General features: G+C 39.1%; 1 protein-coding gene across 1 annotated transcript in view; it reads right to left on the bottom strand.

Annotated features, from left to right (window-relative positions):
- Positions 1-2470: 2470 nt before the first annotated feature.
- The window catches only part of npas1 (neuronal PAS domain protein 1), a 37464-nt gene continuing 21839 nt past the window's right edge, over positions 2471-18095 (bottom strand). The window contains exons 4-12 of the mRNA XM_027148075.2: positions 15745-15812; positions 14079-14168; positions 10285-10459; positions 9960-10072; positions 9006-9202; positions 7132-7238; positions 6513-6660; positions 5611-5723; positions 2471-4860 (exon numbers count right to left, since the gene is read on the bottom strand). Coding sequence (XP_027003876.1) covers positions 3902-4860; positions 5611-5723; positions 6513-6660; positions 7132-7238; positions 9006-9202; positions 9960-10072; positions 10285-10459; positions 14079-14168; positions 15745-15812 — 1970 coding nt within the window. The 3' untranslated portion in view covers positions 2471-3901. The remainder of the gene's footprint in view (positions 4861-5610; positions 5724-6512; positions 6661-7131; positions 7239-9005; positions 9203-9959; positions 10073-10284; positions 10460-14078; positions 14169-15744; positions 15813-18095) is intronic.

The raw sequence follows: 18095 nt of genomic DNA, 5'->3' as shown, positions 1-18095 counted from the left end.
ATCTTCTGCACTTCTTGCCTCTTTCCCTATTTGAGAACTCCTATAAGTCCCACTTCTTGCTTTTGGCGCAGTTGGTTCGTTACTGATTCTGGGAGTGTCTCAGTGCAGCATTGGGCCCGCAGCCTTGTCTTCTTATATCTCCCTCTCTCTTTTCACCCCTCCCTTGGCTGCATCTGACTGCGCAGCTCTGTTTGACATGCAGAGAGTCTGCGGGGGCCTCCGCACGGCTAAAGGGCAAAGCACCCAAACACGCGCTCTGGCCAGACCGCACACTCCCAGCTGTACCTGACCAGAGTTCATAAAAGATGAGGGTCTGCATCTGGAGCCTGGTTAAAAAAAAAAATGAAGAGAGAAATTAAGGCTCACTTTGAAACTTTGAGAGGACAAAATGAGACAATCACAGAACAGACATCTTTACCCTATTGATCAAGACAATTGTGGATTGTCACCATGTGAGTGAAGAGGATGTTCTTCTAAAGGAATTCACTGACACTGGCTATTGTATGCGTGCACACACACCCACACACACCCAAACACACACACACACACACTGAGCGTGACACGTCGTTCGCCTTTTCTACCCAACAACTCTACTTCTTTAGTATGCAATTCCTTTAGTCGTCAGGAGGGAATGATCCTCACACTAATGAACTGGGGCCTGCCACTTGAATGTAAAACAGGACTTAACCCGTCTTCAATGTCATAGCCCCTCCCTGGGGTTGCTTGAAACAACACAACAGTACTGCCATAACTCGCATGCCTCGCGTTTCAATCACTCTGTCCGCCTTTTGTCTCGACCCTGCGGCCCGTTCCTTTGACAGCGGGCTTCTAACCGAGTAAGCTTCAAAGCTGAGAGTTATAAATCTATATGTAGATTAACACCAGTGCTGTTCAGATCACTGTACTCATGTAGAGGATGATGAAATGACAGACACTAGAGCTGTGTGACTGGAGTTAGACTGGCCACTTTAGTTCTCTGACTCTACATTCAATTAACTACCATGTTCTTTGTTTTGATGTTCTGTGTTCTGCCATCTTGACAAGTCCAGGATGATATTTTTTTTCCAACAATTTCTAGCAAATCTATAGTGTAGGTGTGATTATTCTTGTATTGCAAAACGTACAAAAACCTATTTACTATCAATTTGATTACCTAAAGGCAGTCATAAGGACAGTCGATAAACACGAAGAACGCTCAAGAATTCTTCAGTCATTAGTATTTATAAATTGAGCTCTTCATTTGTATGATCCAGAAATCCTAAAACCTGACACATAGACGTGACAAAAAAAACTTGACACATATTCTGCAGGATCCTGTGACTGTAAAGGCCATAGCACACATATGGTATCATTTTCATTCTAATCAAACATTTAAAGATCTTCCATGTCCGTGGATTGGGGTGAAGTCATCCTGCGAGAGACCACTCCCATCAGGATAAATGGGATAAAGGTGATCAGTCAGAGGAACTTTGGGTTGATTCGCGGTCATCCTTCATTCTAAGCGGACTCGATCCACGGCAGCAGAAGAAATTCCAAAAACATCTAAACTCTCTTATGTTTCTCCACAAATTTATTCAGGTTTTACCTTTAATTTGTGACCTGTCTGCATGTGTGGTTTATCTGTAGCTGTAACCGTCTGAGCTGTTGCTAGGGCAATAGGGTTGCCACCTTAAAAAAAATACACTTCTGCTTTCTCAAATAAAGCAAAAATCGGATTAAGGTTGAAGAAAATGTTCAGGGTAGAAAAGTCAATTCAATGAATGGGAGAGGGAACGGGATGGGGAAGCAGTATTATACAGGGTGCTTCTCTTAGTGCTGTTCATATTTCTGACTCTTTCGACAGCTTCCCTGAGGTGGTTTGAAGTTTTCACGTTAAGTGCGTCATCTGCAGGTAAGTAGCGGAAATCTTCTGACACTGCCAGAACTTATTCAGAGCAAACAACTGATCGTAAGGGCCATTAATCGGCTGTCGGTGATGGTCAAAACCAGCGATCGAAGACTACAGATTTTACCTTAGGATTCTAGAAATCTTTTAGGATTTTCAAAATTCGTCTCAGACGACCAAATCACGGCCAAAATCTCAGTGTGCACCCCCCGGCTTAAGATTTGTGTGAATTGGAATCTTTGTTGTGGTAAATAAAGTATAGAGTGTTTGACCCCAGCAGGACTAACGTGTATTCAAGTTCTGGCTGGATGTGTTGACAAAGTACAGGGTGAAACAGTATTTAATAATACAGTAGATTTATAATGATTAGGTGTTTTGTGTTACTACCTAAGAACACCTGTTCATTAGATATACTTTCTTTTCCTGTAAGGTAAGTAAAGCATGAAGATAATTATTGGCAAATATCTATATATTATAAAAACATAATTCCTAAAAGCTGGAGTTTATTCGTATGTGAATAAATGCTATAGACTTATTGAAACATAAGGTAAAAAACACTCCAGTAAAGGAATAGAGTTTATTATCTGTCATCTGTATTATCATTACAATAATCTTTACAGATTTTTATTTTCATTTATTGTTGATACCATTGTGTTTTCACAAACATTTCAACATAAAAAGGTTAGATTCACAGTGATGGAAAAAGTTAAAGAGACCACAATCTCATGAAACATAGAACAAACGTGTGTGTGTCCTTCCAATAAGGTACACACACACACACACACACACACACACACACACACACACACACACACACACACACACACACACAGACTCACTCAGTCATTCAATCACTCATTGACTCACTGATTCACTTATATTCTCAGTAATTCAATCGCTCACTCACTGACTCACTGATTCACTGAATCACTCACTCACTTTTTCAATCAGTGATTCACTGACTCATTCACTCACTCCCTCACAACATATGTGCACTAATAAGTAAAACACAAAAGGCTTATCATTTAGAGTGAAAACTTATGGCCATTTACATTTAAAAATGAATCTTTTGGCACAGACATAAAAATGGTAGGATTAATCCCTTTTTGCTAACAAAGAATCTGCACACAGAATATCAGTTGAGCAGTGTAGTATGCCTTTATCTTAATGTTTTGACCACTTGGGTACGTTCCCTTTTCAGTGATCACATCTGTGTTCTTTATTTATTTATTTTTTTCCATTTTATTATAAAAAGTATTTTTTATTGACCACAGTCATATCAACTGTTTTTTTTTTCATACACTACAGAAAAATGGAAAGTGTGGTCATTAATGAAGTGCTATATATTCAAAGCCAGACGCTTGAACGTAAGTGCTTGGACATGATAGATGATCATGAAAGACAGTGTTTTTACCCTCCCACCCAAATGACCCTAAATCCCTATAAGAGGTTAGTTAAAGTTCATGACAGTAAATTTGTTCACAATATGTGTATAGGGCTTTGGAGCCTTGCATGTATGCAGTCTTTAAATATCAAATAGTTTAAACATGGTTACACTGTCTGGAGTTATTTATTTCCTGTATGCTCATGAGAATAAGTGACTAATACTGCATGTTTTGTAGAAAAAAAAACACTAGTGTTTAAATCTGTAAAAGAGGCTTAGTTGTGATTAGTCCATGAAGGGACTGTGCTTTCGTATTTAAGCCTAGGATTTTTTTCTTGTTTGGCAATTGTCCTGATATTCTGTTGGACTCCACAGTCCATTTCTTTTGATTCCTGTAAATATTCCCTTAGATGAACGTGTCTGTCTGTATGATGAGCTCCATTTGTACAGTATGGCTTTTCCTGCATATCCAGAGAGAGGAAGACCTGTGCAAATGCATGAGCTACCTGGAAAGGATGCTGGGAAGACTATGACAAGCCTGCAGCCCTTCCCTATCATTTCCTTTAGTATTTTTTTTTCAGTGTTGTGCTACCTATCTCTTTCTTCTCTCTCTTATTTACAGTCTGTTTTTCTCAGTCTTCATCTGTCCCTGCTGCTCCTCTCAGTCCGTTCATGCAGAAGGGAAGAGATGGAGCGAAGGGATTCTCTGAAGGAGAGAAGCCGCTGAAGGGTGGTAGAGCGGCGATTCTCTGCAGGTGTGGAAAGAAAGTAGGTGATTTGGGTGCGATGTCCAGGCGTGGCCCTTCAGCATGGCTGGTGGGCAGCTCTGGAGGGGCGTAGCGGATGGTGCTCGGAGCGTAAAGGCTCTGAGGCCCTGGAGGGCCGAGAGCAAGAGGGTGGAACAGTACACGCCCGGCTGCTCCACCCGCAGCTAGTCTCTGAAGAAGCTCGTAATCAGGAGTACGGCCTCCGTGGAGGGAACGATCTTCCCTAGGCAGGGGTGAAGCTGAGATGGGCGATGGAGGGCTGAAGAGACCCTTAGCTGGAGATTCTGTGGTGACTGACTCGGAATCTTGGGATGGGGGGCTGCTGCCGTTTATACCCCTAGTGGACTGAGTGTTGCTCCAACGCCCTCCAGTGGCTGAGCAAATTCCAACATTCAACAGTTCCTGCTCAGATTTAATGCTAGAGTTGGCAGTGCTGTTCACGACGCTCTTCAGCTGCTGGATTACAGCACGACCGTTACGGACTTTCCCCAACTCGCTGCTCTTCTTAGAAGCTACCACTTCAGTCTTTACTCTCTTGCTGTTGCCGTTGTGCTCCCACTCCTCTTCCTTGTCCTCCTCTTCCTCTTCTTCAGCTTCACTGTCACTGGCTGAGTCTGAGGAGCCTGACAGGCTGTCCTCTCTATGGCGGAACACCTCGAGTTGTCTTCTAGTTTGTGGAGGTGTATTTTCAGGGCTGGAGTGGTGAGGCCTCTTCCTCCTGTTTTCTGACTGGTTAGAAGTAGTGTGAGTGTAAGAGTCTCTCCCTTTGCGTTCAGACTCATTTCGTCCAGCTCCCCCCTTGGTCGGGTGGGCACCATTCGGGCCTGCAAAGCAGAGAGAGTGAACATCATTTTAACTTCAACTATTTTATAACAAACTGCAATGATTTATACAGTGGTGAAATAAACAGTAATGAAATAAACTGCTTCATCATCTTTCGCTCTACAATATTATCCTTCATGGAATTCTATGTTTTTGTACATAAACTGTAAAGTAGAGGTTTGTTTTCATCTATTTCATCTCAAAACCATTGAGGATGGCAACTTTTTTACTAAGATATAACATAGACCTAGGCTGTTTTACTAAATATTTTCAATATATGTGCATTGCTTTGACAAAAATAAGTTAACTTTGTTAATATTTGTACATATGTGTTTATAAAGTTTACACAAAAATACTGCTCAAGATGTGTAAAATAAACAAATAACTAAACAAATAAATAATTAATTTATTGATCCTTTTTTGCTTCAGTAGGTTTGAACTACAGTATCAATAGATAGAATTACAAATTCAAAAAAATTATAATTCCAAAAGATGTTAATGTTTGTAATTTAGATTATTAAATGTTGGTAATTTAACAATATTAGGTGTTTTAGAAGTAAAGACAGCAATTACATGTTTACACAAGTAAATGGGTTGCACAAAATCTGCCAACAACTTGACATAGAAAGCTCAGAGAAATTAATTCTAGTATTAGGTATAAGTTTTAAAACTGGTAGGAAAGTTGTAGAAAAATGGTTCAGTCCGGTAGTGGAGTTCATGTATATGCACATATTTGTAATTACATGCCATACCATGTGCCTTTGGAGAGATCTCTCGAGTGGAAGAGCTTGCCCGAAGACGCTCGGCTTTCAGGCTTTCTGGGAGTTGTATTAAATCCAGTGGCGTGTCGGGCATCTCTGTCCGACTGAGCGAGAAGTAAAATAAACAAAAAGATTATATTCCAAGTTCAAAATACATTTTGAAAACTTGTTTATAGTCTGTTTAAATTATTATTTTGTTAGTTATGAACATCAGGTTACATTACTGGTGCCATTTTTGCTCCCATGATTAAATATGCTTAAATGACTCATTAGAGATATGAGCAATTAATAGACAACATGTATTTTTCTCCACAGTATACACAAATGACAGAGAGGCTTAAATCACGTTACTCCCCCACCCTGTCTCTCATGCACACTGTACACACACCTCCTTTCCATGCAGAAATACACTTAAAGCCCTTGTTAAGAGTGCTGCTCCAACAGGGTGCTGTAGAAGTTAATTAGCTCTCATAATTACAGTGTTAATTAACTAAAACACCATTCAGTCAGAAAATCTTGACATCCATTTGGTGTAATTATATATCGCCAGCCCAATTATCATTGTAATTCAGCCTGCTCGTCTGGTTATTGTCTGCTTTATGTGTGTGTGTGCACGTTTGTGATACACACATACACTCACAACTGACTAAGTGTTGTTTGAGCTTATTAGCATTTTTTTTTACATATTCAAGCATACCCACGTACACACCTACCCAAAGACACACACACACACACACACACACACACACACACACACACACACACACACACACACACACACACACACACACACAAGTGCAAACTCAATAAGAGGGCAATCAATGACCCTCTTCTTAAATAAAATAGACGCAGTGGCAGACAAAAATCTCCCATTAAGCCATTAGAGAGCTGACCTGAGTATGTAGTTGACCCAGATGACGTTGCGTTCATGGGGTGCTTTGTGGTTGATGGACACAGTGCCACATGACTGAACCCACAAATACCCGCCTCTCCTTTGCAGCCAGCGGTAGTAACCAGTCACAACCTGACCCTTCCTCAGCACTGATAAAACACACACATTAACAAAAAGGGTATGGGCACAAAAATCATCCCAGGATTACAGAATTCAGGCACCTCACTGAAATTAACATGCAACTCATAATGGCTAGGGGGCGCTGTTGACAAAACTGCTTGTGGACTCTTTCATGCTTTTCTTTGCATTGCTTTGGATAACGAGTGAGACCGAGAGCATCTGGCCTTTGTATAATCAAACTGTCAGTATTTTCGTCATCTTCTCTGATATTTCTTTTTTTTTTTGCGCTGCTGTAATAACTTTTGTTTCCCATCTGTTAAATCCCACGTCTGGTCTTACAAAGACTATCGCTGGTCTTTGTGTTTGCTATCTGCTTTCCGTGTATTTTTATTAGTTTCTAATTATAAGCTGTTGAGACTCAGGCAAATGTACAAAAGACAAAAAAGAAAAAAAGGGGGGGGGGGGACAAAAAAAAAGAAAAGAAAGAAAGAAAGGCTCACGGTCTTCATGGCTTTGTCGGATGATATCTACGTCTTCTACATAGATGAAGTGGTAGCAGGTGTGTCCCACCACCTCAGCTGGGCTCAAGTCCATATATTCTGAGATCCTGCATTAAAAACATAAAAACAGATGACAAATGAAAGAAAACCAGGCATAAATGGGTGGGGCAACACAAGGGTGTGAATTGAATCCTTTGGTGGCATTTTGTTTTGCTGCCAAGGTTTGGGTCAACTTCTCTCTTTACAGTAACTGCAAATCAATGCAAAGTTCTTCTGACTTATGTCCTTTCTATTGAAAAGTGAACTGAAACATTTCTGTGGTCACTTTCAGGACGAACCTTCCACCATCCACAGGACACAAAGTTCACTAATGGTTTCATGGGCACATAAATGATTTAAAGACTATACTATGGAATAGAAGTCTTTATTTTGTCACATCTACAACAGCACAGTGAAATTCTTTCTTCACATATTCCAACATTGGAGGTTCTGGTCAGACCCCTGGAGCAGAGAGGGTTAAGGGCCATGCTCAAGGGCCCAACAGCGGCAGTGCAGCGACTTGATACCCAATTCTCCAATCAACAACCCAGACCCTTAACCACTTGAGCTACCACTGTGCTTCACAGTCAACAGATCTGAAGCCATATGAACTATTACAGGAGATTTTGGTGTGGGGTGTTAAATGGCATCATAATCAGAACACTAACTGAGGGGATATCTTTTAGAAGTATGCTGATCATCCCTCCAGTTCACTTCCAGAGGTGTGTACAAAATATGCCAAGGCACACTGCTCAATATAGCTCAAACACCTAACTAAGTCACTATGTTGGTCTTCCTTTTAATATGTCAGCCATCTGTATTTGTAACACATGCCTTAAGGACAAAGGCTTGGTCCAAGCAAAGAATAATCAAATTTTAGCCATCTAGCAACTTACTAATCTCTACTCCCTAGGCAAAATTGTGGTTAGATCCAAGCTGATTCAATGTTAGTCGTCCACACAGCAAAATCGCAGGTGTTGAATTAACTCTAAAAGTGTGTTTTCTGCAGGATGACTTTTATTAACATTCTATGTCAGCAGTTCTACCAGCAGGGTCCAGGAACCCCCCTGGATGCATAATATACATCAAGAGGTCTTCAGTTTTATTATTTTCTTTAAGAATTTTCTTTCAATTTTACTGTCTACTGTACACTATCTATCTTCACTAACTACAATCTCTACAAAATGGTTTCTCAAAGCTTTTAGATCACAGTCCTTATGTTGGATTACCCTTTTAATATGAAACCCTAATCTTAAAAGTCTTTAGATTAAGGTTAAAATAATTTTTACCTACTGTTTTTTTAGTTGTATGATTCAGTTTCTTATAAGAACGAAAGCCATATAACTTAATAACAAGCTATTTTGTCAATTTGAATTTCCCTGAAATTTCCATTTTACATGGTGCAGAATGTTTAAAACGGAGAAACTGGTTGTAGGTGTTATTGTTTTAATAAATAAATAAACATAAAGGAATAAATATATAGGAATCCTTGGGTATAAGAAGGCTGGTAGGTTTAGGTTTGCCACAAAACTTCCTTGTGCATTTATTGTAACATAATAAATATAGTACTGGGAAATAAATTTGATTAAGTTGAACTGGTGAGAAATGAATAAGTTGGCGAGGTTAAGGATATGTACCTCATGGGTATTTTCAGTGTTTTTGCACCCAAATGCGCAAAAAAAAATCAGTGTTTGTTTTGCTAATTTAGGGCATGATTTTAGTTGATTTTAGTTGACTTTGCAATTCTAAAGAAAAATCAATACATTAGATGTACAGCATTTATCTAATCTCATATTTCACAGCCATTTAAAACAAAGACAGATCAGTGTTCTTACCTGTTCTCACAGTAGGTGATCTGGAGGTCCATGTTGACACGAAACACAAACATCTGACTCTCCATGCGCACCTCATTAAGAGTGGATGGCGGAAGGGTGTGTGCAAGAGCCACCAATCCCAATGGCCGATGGAGTGAGCGTGAAGAGCCTGGAACCAGTGCTGGCCGACAGCGAATCCGCCCAGTAACATGGATCACCTGACAGGAAGTTAATTGAGAACCACAGTTAATATAACTAAATATATCAAAGTTGAGGACACAACCACAAAAGAACAAAAAGCAGAGTATGAGAATATTGAATATTTGATATTTTTTATTGGTTTAATAGTTTGTCTGTTACTAGGCAGCTGACACTGGAGACTCCTTCCATAAATGTTAAATAATCAACTCCTTTAAACATTGATTCACCGTATCAATAATTATATGTATTTCTTTGTTCAACAATAGCAAATGCGATTATTATTCATTAAACAATACAAGCCATACAAGTCTTTGTGAATGAGCAGTTTCCATAGAAACAATAATGTATCAGAGAACGTTCATTAATATAAACCTGACAGAGCTACTGTTACAGAAAATTAAGCACCAATCATATTGAGGAATTCAATAATGCTCTGCTATAAATCTAGATATTATAACTAAACATAGATACTTATTTTGATGGATTTAAAAGAATCTTTAAATCGATTCTATGATTTAATTTATGTATTTAAGTTATCCACACAATCAGTATACATGGTTTTCCCTGTCAGTCCTGATGCACCTGACATATGAATGATTGAATTATTACCCGATGAGTTCAACTATGAGTTTCTTTTTTAACGAAAACACATAAAGAGCAACATATATCCTTCTCATAACTTATACAGAGAGCCACTGTGAGTTAAGGCAATTAAATGATCTTCAGGCTACAGTGAATTTGGGAAACTGGGGATGTATGAGAGCTTATACTCACCTTATAACCAGAGGATTTGACATGTAGGCCGCGCTTAGTAAGAGTGGATTTCATCCGGACAAAGAAACCTCGCTCTGCTGGTTCATCTCCGGATGACAGAGGACTGGAGGGGGCTGGAGGAGAAATGACAAGAATATATCATCACACACATAAATACCACATTTGCACGACATGTCTGTCTGGCAGCTTTCCTGAGATATTTACTATAATGTGTCTACTTGTAAATATACAAACAACAATTTAACACATAAAGAGAGTGTAGGGCAAAAAAATCAGTAAAGAGAAACAAACTAAAACAATACTAATTCACTAATTGAAAGCTTACCTGGTTCAGGTGTGCCAGCCAATGAGGACGTGGAGGCGGAACTTGAAGCACTTTCCTGGGTAGTCTGACAGCCTGCCTCTGAGCGGAGGTGTGGCTTAATTCCCAACCGCTCTGCCATCTCCACATGGTCTGCAGGATGGATGTAGTCGAAAACACTGCTGCCTGTTAATTCCACCTAAAAACACAAACACACACAGTGAGTTTACAGAGTTTTAAAATATTACACCAATCAACCATAACAGTAAAACAACTGACAGGTGAAGTAAATAACATCAATAATCTTCATTACACTGTCACCAAAGGCACCTGTCAAGGGGTGAGATATTTTAGGCACTATGTGGACAGTTTGTTCCTGAAGTTGATGTGTTGAAAGCAGGAAAATGAGCAGGTGTAAGAATGTGAACGACTTTGACAAGGGCCAACTGAAACGGCTAGACAACCGGTTCAGGGCATCTCTGAACCAGCAGGTCTTGTGGGGTTTCTGAATATGTGCTGGACAAACAAGTCTAATCTATGGAGGTTCCACTGTGCAACTTACAGGACTGCTAACATCTCAGTAACAGATACCACAGAACACCTGCTGAGATCTTATGGAGTCGGGGTCAGAGCTGTTTTGGCAGCACAAGGGGACAGGTGGTATTTAATTTAATGTCAGAGCAGTGTATATGCTCACATTTCCAGCCTTTTAATGTACACTTCTTTTCTGTCAATTAATGTCAGTCGTCTTTTACTCCATTTATCAGCGACCTGTCCTGCATTGGCTGGATTTCTTCTGAACTCTTGCTGAAGTTGTTGCATTTTATATTTTAGGTAAGAGTATGAGAGACTGCTGAGTCTGAAAATCCCATCAGTTTTGCTGTTCTTAATAACCGCAGACCATGGCACCTGGCACAGACTCTCACACACCATTCCGAGGCACACAAATCTTACTCATTTGCCAAGGTACAGTGTCTCGTCTAAAAAAAAGTTTTTATAAAATGTCTTCTCTTGTATATGTATACGAAGCTTTAACATGTTTTGTTTGTTTGATGTTCTTTTATATAAAACAGTACATTTTTAAAAAGACATAGGATTGCATCATGGTTTATATTGTTTTCAGAACTGACCTACAATTCTGAACTTCTCATTAAAGTACACAGACTCACATGTATATACACACACAAGCTAACACACACAGGCACACACACACACACACACACTCACAATTTTTAAGTTGGAGTGACAACTAACATCAGAGATAAAAGAAACCTCTCACATAAATCATTAACCACACCATCGCATGACCTCCATGTAATATTCTATTTGCTGTACATTACAAAATGTATAAGGAAAGTCAAAGCGCATAATAACTCAGGGTTATAGAACCTCCTGGCACATTTCCTATAACAGCAGCTCGAAAGAATTGAATTAAAGCCAACACCTGAAATAAAATCTAAAGCATTCTCCCATCCTTTTTCTGTCTATTGCAAAGTGCAATGCTTCAAAAGTTTAAGATAAGAGTAAGATTATGATAAAAGTCATACTTTTCTTGATCCCTTTTCCTTTCTGGATCAAAAAAAAAAAAATAATAATGGCATGGGTCAGATTTCATTCCATCTTGATAAAAAGCCAGTCTCTCCCTTACACCCTTGTCTGCGGGACATACCCATTTATTACAGGATTAGATCCATTTACTGAAGGATTTTATAGGATTTTCCGCCGGCCTTCAAGGACACTAATGCCCACGAAAAAAAGGAGCCGGTTGGGTGAAATCGGACAAGGAAAAAGAAAGAAAGAGAGAGAAAAAAGTGATGGAGGAGTGGGCGTCTGAGAGGGATAACAGTTGTGGAAGCGTGTGTTCACTAATTGAGAGGTAAAACGGTGGAGGTACTTCATAGAGACAGTGGGCATGAGAGAGCTGACTTGGAGGACTTAATCTGTCCTGCTCAGCCTTTGAGAAGGTGGTTTAGGTGTAGATTCTAGAAGGTTCCACCTTAAAAAGTCTGCCGTTCGCAAATGGAGCAACAGAGAATGAGTTAGGATGAGAGGAAAACTGGGTGGTGTAACAGATACAATAGGAAATAAAGGATGAGAGAAAAGACTTTAGTTAGTGTAAGAGGAATAAGGAGAGAAAAGAGAAGGCGGCGGTGGTGATGGGGTTGGGTTAGAATGGGGGGGACATGATATAAATAATAGCAGTGTCTTTAATATGTATGAGGCGTCCGGGCAGTCGTCCACAACACACTTTCAGTTTGGCGCTGACTGATGGGGGAGAGATGGAGGGTGAGAGAGATAGAAAGACAGGGAGTGAGAGAGAGTAGAGAGGAAGAGGAGAGGAAGAGGAGTGGAGAAGAGGGAGAAGGTGCCGCATACTAACCAGGCCCGGATCAATTCCCCACCCTGTCCAGGCTGCTCCACCTCCCTGGCATGGCTGAGAGGAGATGCGAAAAGAGCAGCAGCTCAGCCCCAGACCTCCACCTCCCCCACTACCGCTGAAGCTCTTTCTTGGAGCTCATCCACCTCTGCACCTCATTCTTTGAGCTCCGAGTGCAGCCAAATTATCTCCACAGGCAGCAGAGGACATGGCCCAGAGCTGAAGGTGCCTGACCCGGCCTAATCTGCCTAAGGAACCCTATGGGCTAGTAAAAGGTCAACAGGGATTAACCATGAGTAGGGGGAGTATACAAGATTTCAGGCTTACTGATGATCAATTTCGATCTCGAACTCAAACAGATCCTACATTAATTGATGTCTGAGCATGTTTGTCATTCTGTCTCAACCCAACGTGTAAGGCGAAAATACCGATGAGGGATTGCCATGTTTGAGAAGAGTGGCGCATTTATTTTGAGCCATCTGCACATGGATAATAGGGAAAAAAAGCTTATTCTATTAATGCATTCTGCTCTCGCAGATGTCCAGACTCACTGTGCTGTCTGAAACATAACCAAATGAGCCAAAGCATGGCAAAGCTATAAACTGCCATGGTCCTAAAACCTATCTGAGTAATCTGCTATCAAATGGATGACCTACACATATTACTAAAACAAAAGCACAGGAGAAAAGCCAAATCAGTGAGCCATTCCTCCTTTTACGCCCACTCAATAAGTTCACTCTGAGCAATCACTTATTTTCTTTCCCCTCTACGCTATTCAATCCCTCCTCCTAAACATATCTGTTTTCCCTCGCTGGCTCTCCACATTTCTCACTATCTGTCTTCCCATCCCCCTCACAGACTGTGTGTGTGTGTGTGTGTGTGTTTCTACATCTTACAATCAATGCAGCTTTTAAGATGCCTATCGATTTGCTCCCGAGACAGACCCCGGCTCGCTAGGGCAACACTTTGATTGCTGTGCGAGTAATTACTGTTATTATTTATGCATCTGGGCGAAATGGCAGGACTTAACATTCCCTGTACAAGAGGCCACAGGCAATCAAAGGAGGTGAGCACCTGGTGAATGAGCATATAACAGAGATAGAGAGATAGAGAGAGAGAGAGAGATAGAGAGATAGAGAGAGAGAGAGAGAGAGAGAGAGAGAGAGAGAGAGAGAGAGAGAGAGAGAGAGAGAGAGAGAGAGAGAGAGAGAGAGAGAGAGAGAGAGAGAGAGAGAGAGAGAGAGAGAGATTCCTTAAGGTTTAGTTCTTTTTCTCTTTTGCACAAAACCCCATGAATAACAGATACCTGTCTACAGACAGAACTCACAGGGTAAGTGTTAAGACAACCATTTGTGTGTGTGTGTGTGTGTGTGTGTGTGTGTGTGTGTGTGTGTGTGTGTGTGTGTGTGTGTGTATGTGTGTGCATGTATGTGTGTCTAACCTGTGAGAGACCCAAGTAAATTGACACAGTCTCAGAAATGTAGAGGAAACGTCCTTCTTGACTGACCACGAACACAAACCCATCCAGAGACTGCAGAAAGAAAACAAGAGGAAGATTTCCAGACACCGAAATGTACCCTGATACACACACAATACAATTCAGGAAGAAATACAAAACCAAACGTTTCTTACTACAACTAATTATTTCCTTTGAATATACAAATAAAGATAGAGACAGTTTTACAATTAAATATTATATAATAATCTTTAAAGGAAAACGCCAGGGGCACATATTTCTGATTCATTTGTCAGACTAATCATCAGACACTAATCCCCCCACTGCAATCTGCTCAGAGAAGTGGCAGTAAGCACAGTGGTGTGCGACTCAAATAAAAATAAATAAATAAATAAAATAAAACTGAAAGGTATACAGCCACCCCATTAAGAGACTCCTTCAAAGAATAATATTAATCGTAATAACAAGCATCCACAAGTGAGCAAGGAAGGTGGCCACTTTGTTGGAGAATGACTGCTGTTTTGGCGGCGACTCTTGAAGTGGCGGTAATTTATGCATAGGACTCGTTCGCTATGCAAATGAGAGTGGTCAGGAATTGTGGGATAGGCGAGCTGCCTTGAACCACACGATAAAAAAATAAAGAGCAATTATGTAGTTATTAGTGACAGAGGACAAGGAGGAGAAAGGAAGAGACACACTTTTTTTTGCTCCCTGAAGCGTTAATTTGATTTCTGTGGGGTCTCTGCTTCATGTCCTTTTGCAGACGTTATGCTTTTGTTTCCTTTCAACACATTTTTTTGGAGGTTCTTTAAACTACAGGTTATTTATTTCAGTTTTAGCTTTAAACATAAGTGAAGGTTTGGGTGATGTTTAAGAGAAATTGAAATCTATGTTTCTATGTTTGATGATATAGTCTGTTGAATTTTTTTGATAAGCCAAACAGAATTTGTCACATCATTAATTATGTGAAATAAAATATTCGAAAGTGCAGTACATCCAACAATATGAGAAAAGCCTACACATTTTTAAAAGCCTGCATTTAATGAAAAATGCACCAAGTAGAAAAATAAAAAAAATTAAATAAAAAAAGGTAGAATATTAAAATATTGACTTATAATCTCAGAATTTTGACTTATTATCTAAATTCTTGACTTATCTAAAAAAAAAATTATAAGTCAAAATATTAAAATAAATATTCAAATAGTCAAATATTGAGTTATATCAATATAATTTAAATTCTTGATTTATCACAGAATTTTTAAATAGTCTGTCGAAATTCTGACTTACTATAATACCAGTTTAAACAAGAAGACTGTATGGATCTTTTATTCGTTTAAAAATATCATTGGTATTTAATGTAGCTTTCTTTAAAGTTTCTTTTATATAAATTGTGAACTGTATCTAATACAGCACTCTACTGTTTGCTTTGATATTGGGGCTTACAGTTATTAGACATATTAATATTCCCTGCTGTCACAGCAATAACTATAAATGTGTGTGTTAGTACTGTACATAACACTTAGTGGTCCTAGTAAATTCTTGACCTTCAAAGTAAAAATAAAGATTGATGACTTGCTACCAAGGGGTTTTAAAAGGTGGTAAATGAAACCAAATAGAAACATCAGTAGATTCAGACATGTTGAGAGTTTACCTGTAATAGATGTGCTCCCAGGTGCTGCTCAAATATATCAGTGGCCAGTGAGTGACTGTTTCTTCGCACTACACAGCAGGACAGACACAAAGATCAGAACAAAAACTAGACACAGAAATAAGCAGAGCTGCATAAAATTATGAACTAAATTTATCATCACATGTCATCGCAGTTACAGACTTAACGCCTAAAATAACAGATAACCTGAATCTAATCTAATCTAATCTAATCTATTCTAATCTATTCTATATTACTAAACTAAAACACTAAATTACATTTTCAAATTTACTTAAGATAAATAACTGAAGTAGAAATTCTTAACTTACACTGAAACTAAAAGGTTCAAAAGAAAGGTTCATTATGAAAAAAACATCTGCCTCAAATCACAAGCTGATTTCATTTACTGATGGTAAATTAGAGCTCCTTTCTCCAAGGAAGCTAAAACTTACTAACGGATTTACGGATCTCAGAAATGTTAGCTAGCATAGGAAAACTACAAACAAGTGTACATTTACAGCAAGAAAGAGATTTAGATCTCATTCATGATACCTGATGCTGAAAAGTCACATTATAGCTACAAATATACTGTATGGTTATAGAATTATGTAGTGTTTTAAGATTAAAGTGAAAGTAAAGATTTTCTTCAGAAATGCAGCAAATAAAAGTCAACAGCAAATGAAAGAAAAACTCCAGTATTGTATAGATATTTAGAAACTCAACATAATTTAGAAAAAAAAAACTTTTCTAAACGTGTAAGAACTATTATAGGTCATTAAAAAACAAAATAAGTTTAAATGCATGAAAGTATTTCTTTCAATTTTCCCTCAGAACATTTTATTCCTGAACTTTTCAGCAGCAGAAATCAAACAAAATGGAATAAAGTGTAGATTCCAAGCATTTGTGTCAACTAAACAGCATTAACCGAATTAAGATTAAAACTCTAATATCTAAATGTCATCTATAACTATACTAAATGTCCACTGGTGTAGAATTATTTAAAATAATAAAAAGTAATAATAATATGACAAAACCCCTGTCTATATGTCATAGACTCCTGGGGTGTCTCGATTCGCACTTTCTAGATAACAGGACCACTGTTCTAGATAACAGAGCAACTCTATTGCATGTCATGTAGACACAGTGGGAAAGCAATGATAATGTATTTCAGAGTCAGTACGGTTAACTGAGATGACAAACCCACATGCTTATTCAGCTTCCTGCTTCAGTGGGGTGTCTGTCATGACACTGCAAACAAATTGGAAAATCCGACAAGTAACATTTACGAGCAAGCATCTCCTTTCATTTACAAAGTGTTAGCTCTGTCTTTGCTTCTGTCTTCACAGTAGGTGGTGTAATGAGACGTGTGTGTGTGTGTGTGTGTGTGTGTGTGTGTGTGTGTCTATTCCAAAGTACAGGATGACAGTGTGCTTCTGTAGTGTGACAATGTTGCTGTTTCCTTGATACCTCTGACATTTATTATATTTTCTTGCTACAAGATAGGATGTCTAATGCACACACACACACACACACACACACACACACACACACACACACACACACACACACACACACACACACACACACACACACACACACACACACACACACACACACACACACACACACACACACACACACACACACACACACACACACACACACACACAGAGATGCACATTCATACTCTTAAATCCAGCACAGGAGCAACTGTCGGACAAAGCCATAGTGTCAGAGTGGGATGTCCCCCTCCTAAACTGAGAACAGGAATATCAATGAGTCTGGTCCTTTCAGTGGCCTCAAAAGGGGCTTCACACCCAGGCCAGGATCACCTCGATGTGTGTACAGAGGGCTGTGCTATACAGAGCACTACTTGTTCCCATTCTGGCTCTCAGGCACCCTCAATCTAAATACACAGTTTGGGCTGTGGCTATGAGCAATGCTGCCTTAACATAACAAATAAAGAGGTGAGCATAAGTCATGAAAGTTGTCTGATGGGTGAGTTTCTGTTTACCAAAAGACAACTAAAAACAGAGCAATGATTATTATGTAAATCAACATGATGAGGAGGAGGAAGAGGATTAGAATGAGTCTATTTCAAAGGAGAATTGTCTGAATTGAAATTTGAATAAAAATAATTTTTAAATAAAAAAGAAAACAGATTTGTTTTTAGAGAAAACCAACAAAACTCTAATCAAATATGGGTGAAGATGGAGAAAGGTTCCATCATACAGTTTATGAAGTTTGAAATGTATAATGTATCACAGCTATGGTCATTCACAACACACTAAATAAGTTTTTGTGATTTACTTAATTCCAAACCCAACATCACATAAATAATTAACAAGATTTTA

The sequence above is a fragment of the Tachysurus fulvidraco genome, chromosome 11 (genome assembly GCF_022655615.1).
Source record: "Tachysurus fulvidraco isolate hzauxx_2018 chromosome 11, HZAU_PFXX_2.0, whole genome shotgun sequence".
NCBI lineage: Eukaryota > Metazoa > Chordata > Actinopteri > Siluriformes > Bagridae > Tachysurus > Tachysurus fulvidraco.
This window is presented reverse-complemented; position numbering and strand designations above follow the sequence as displayed.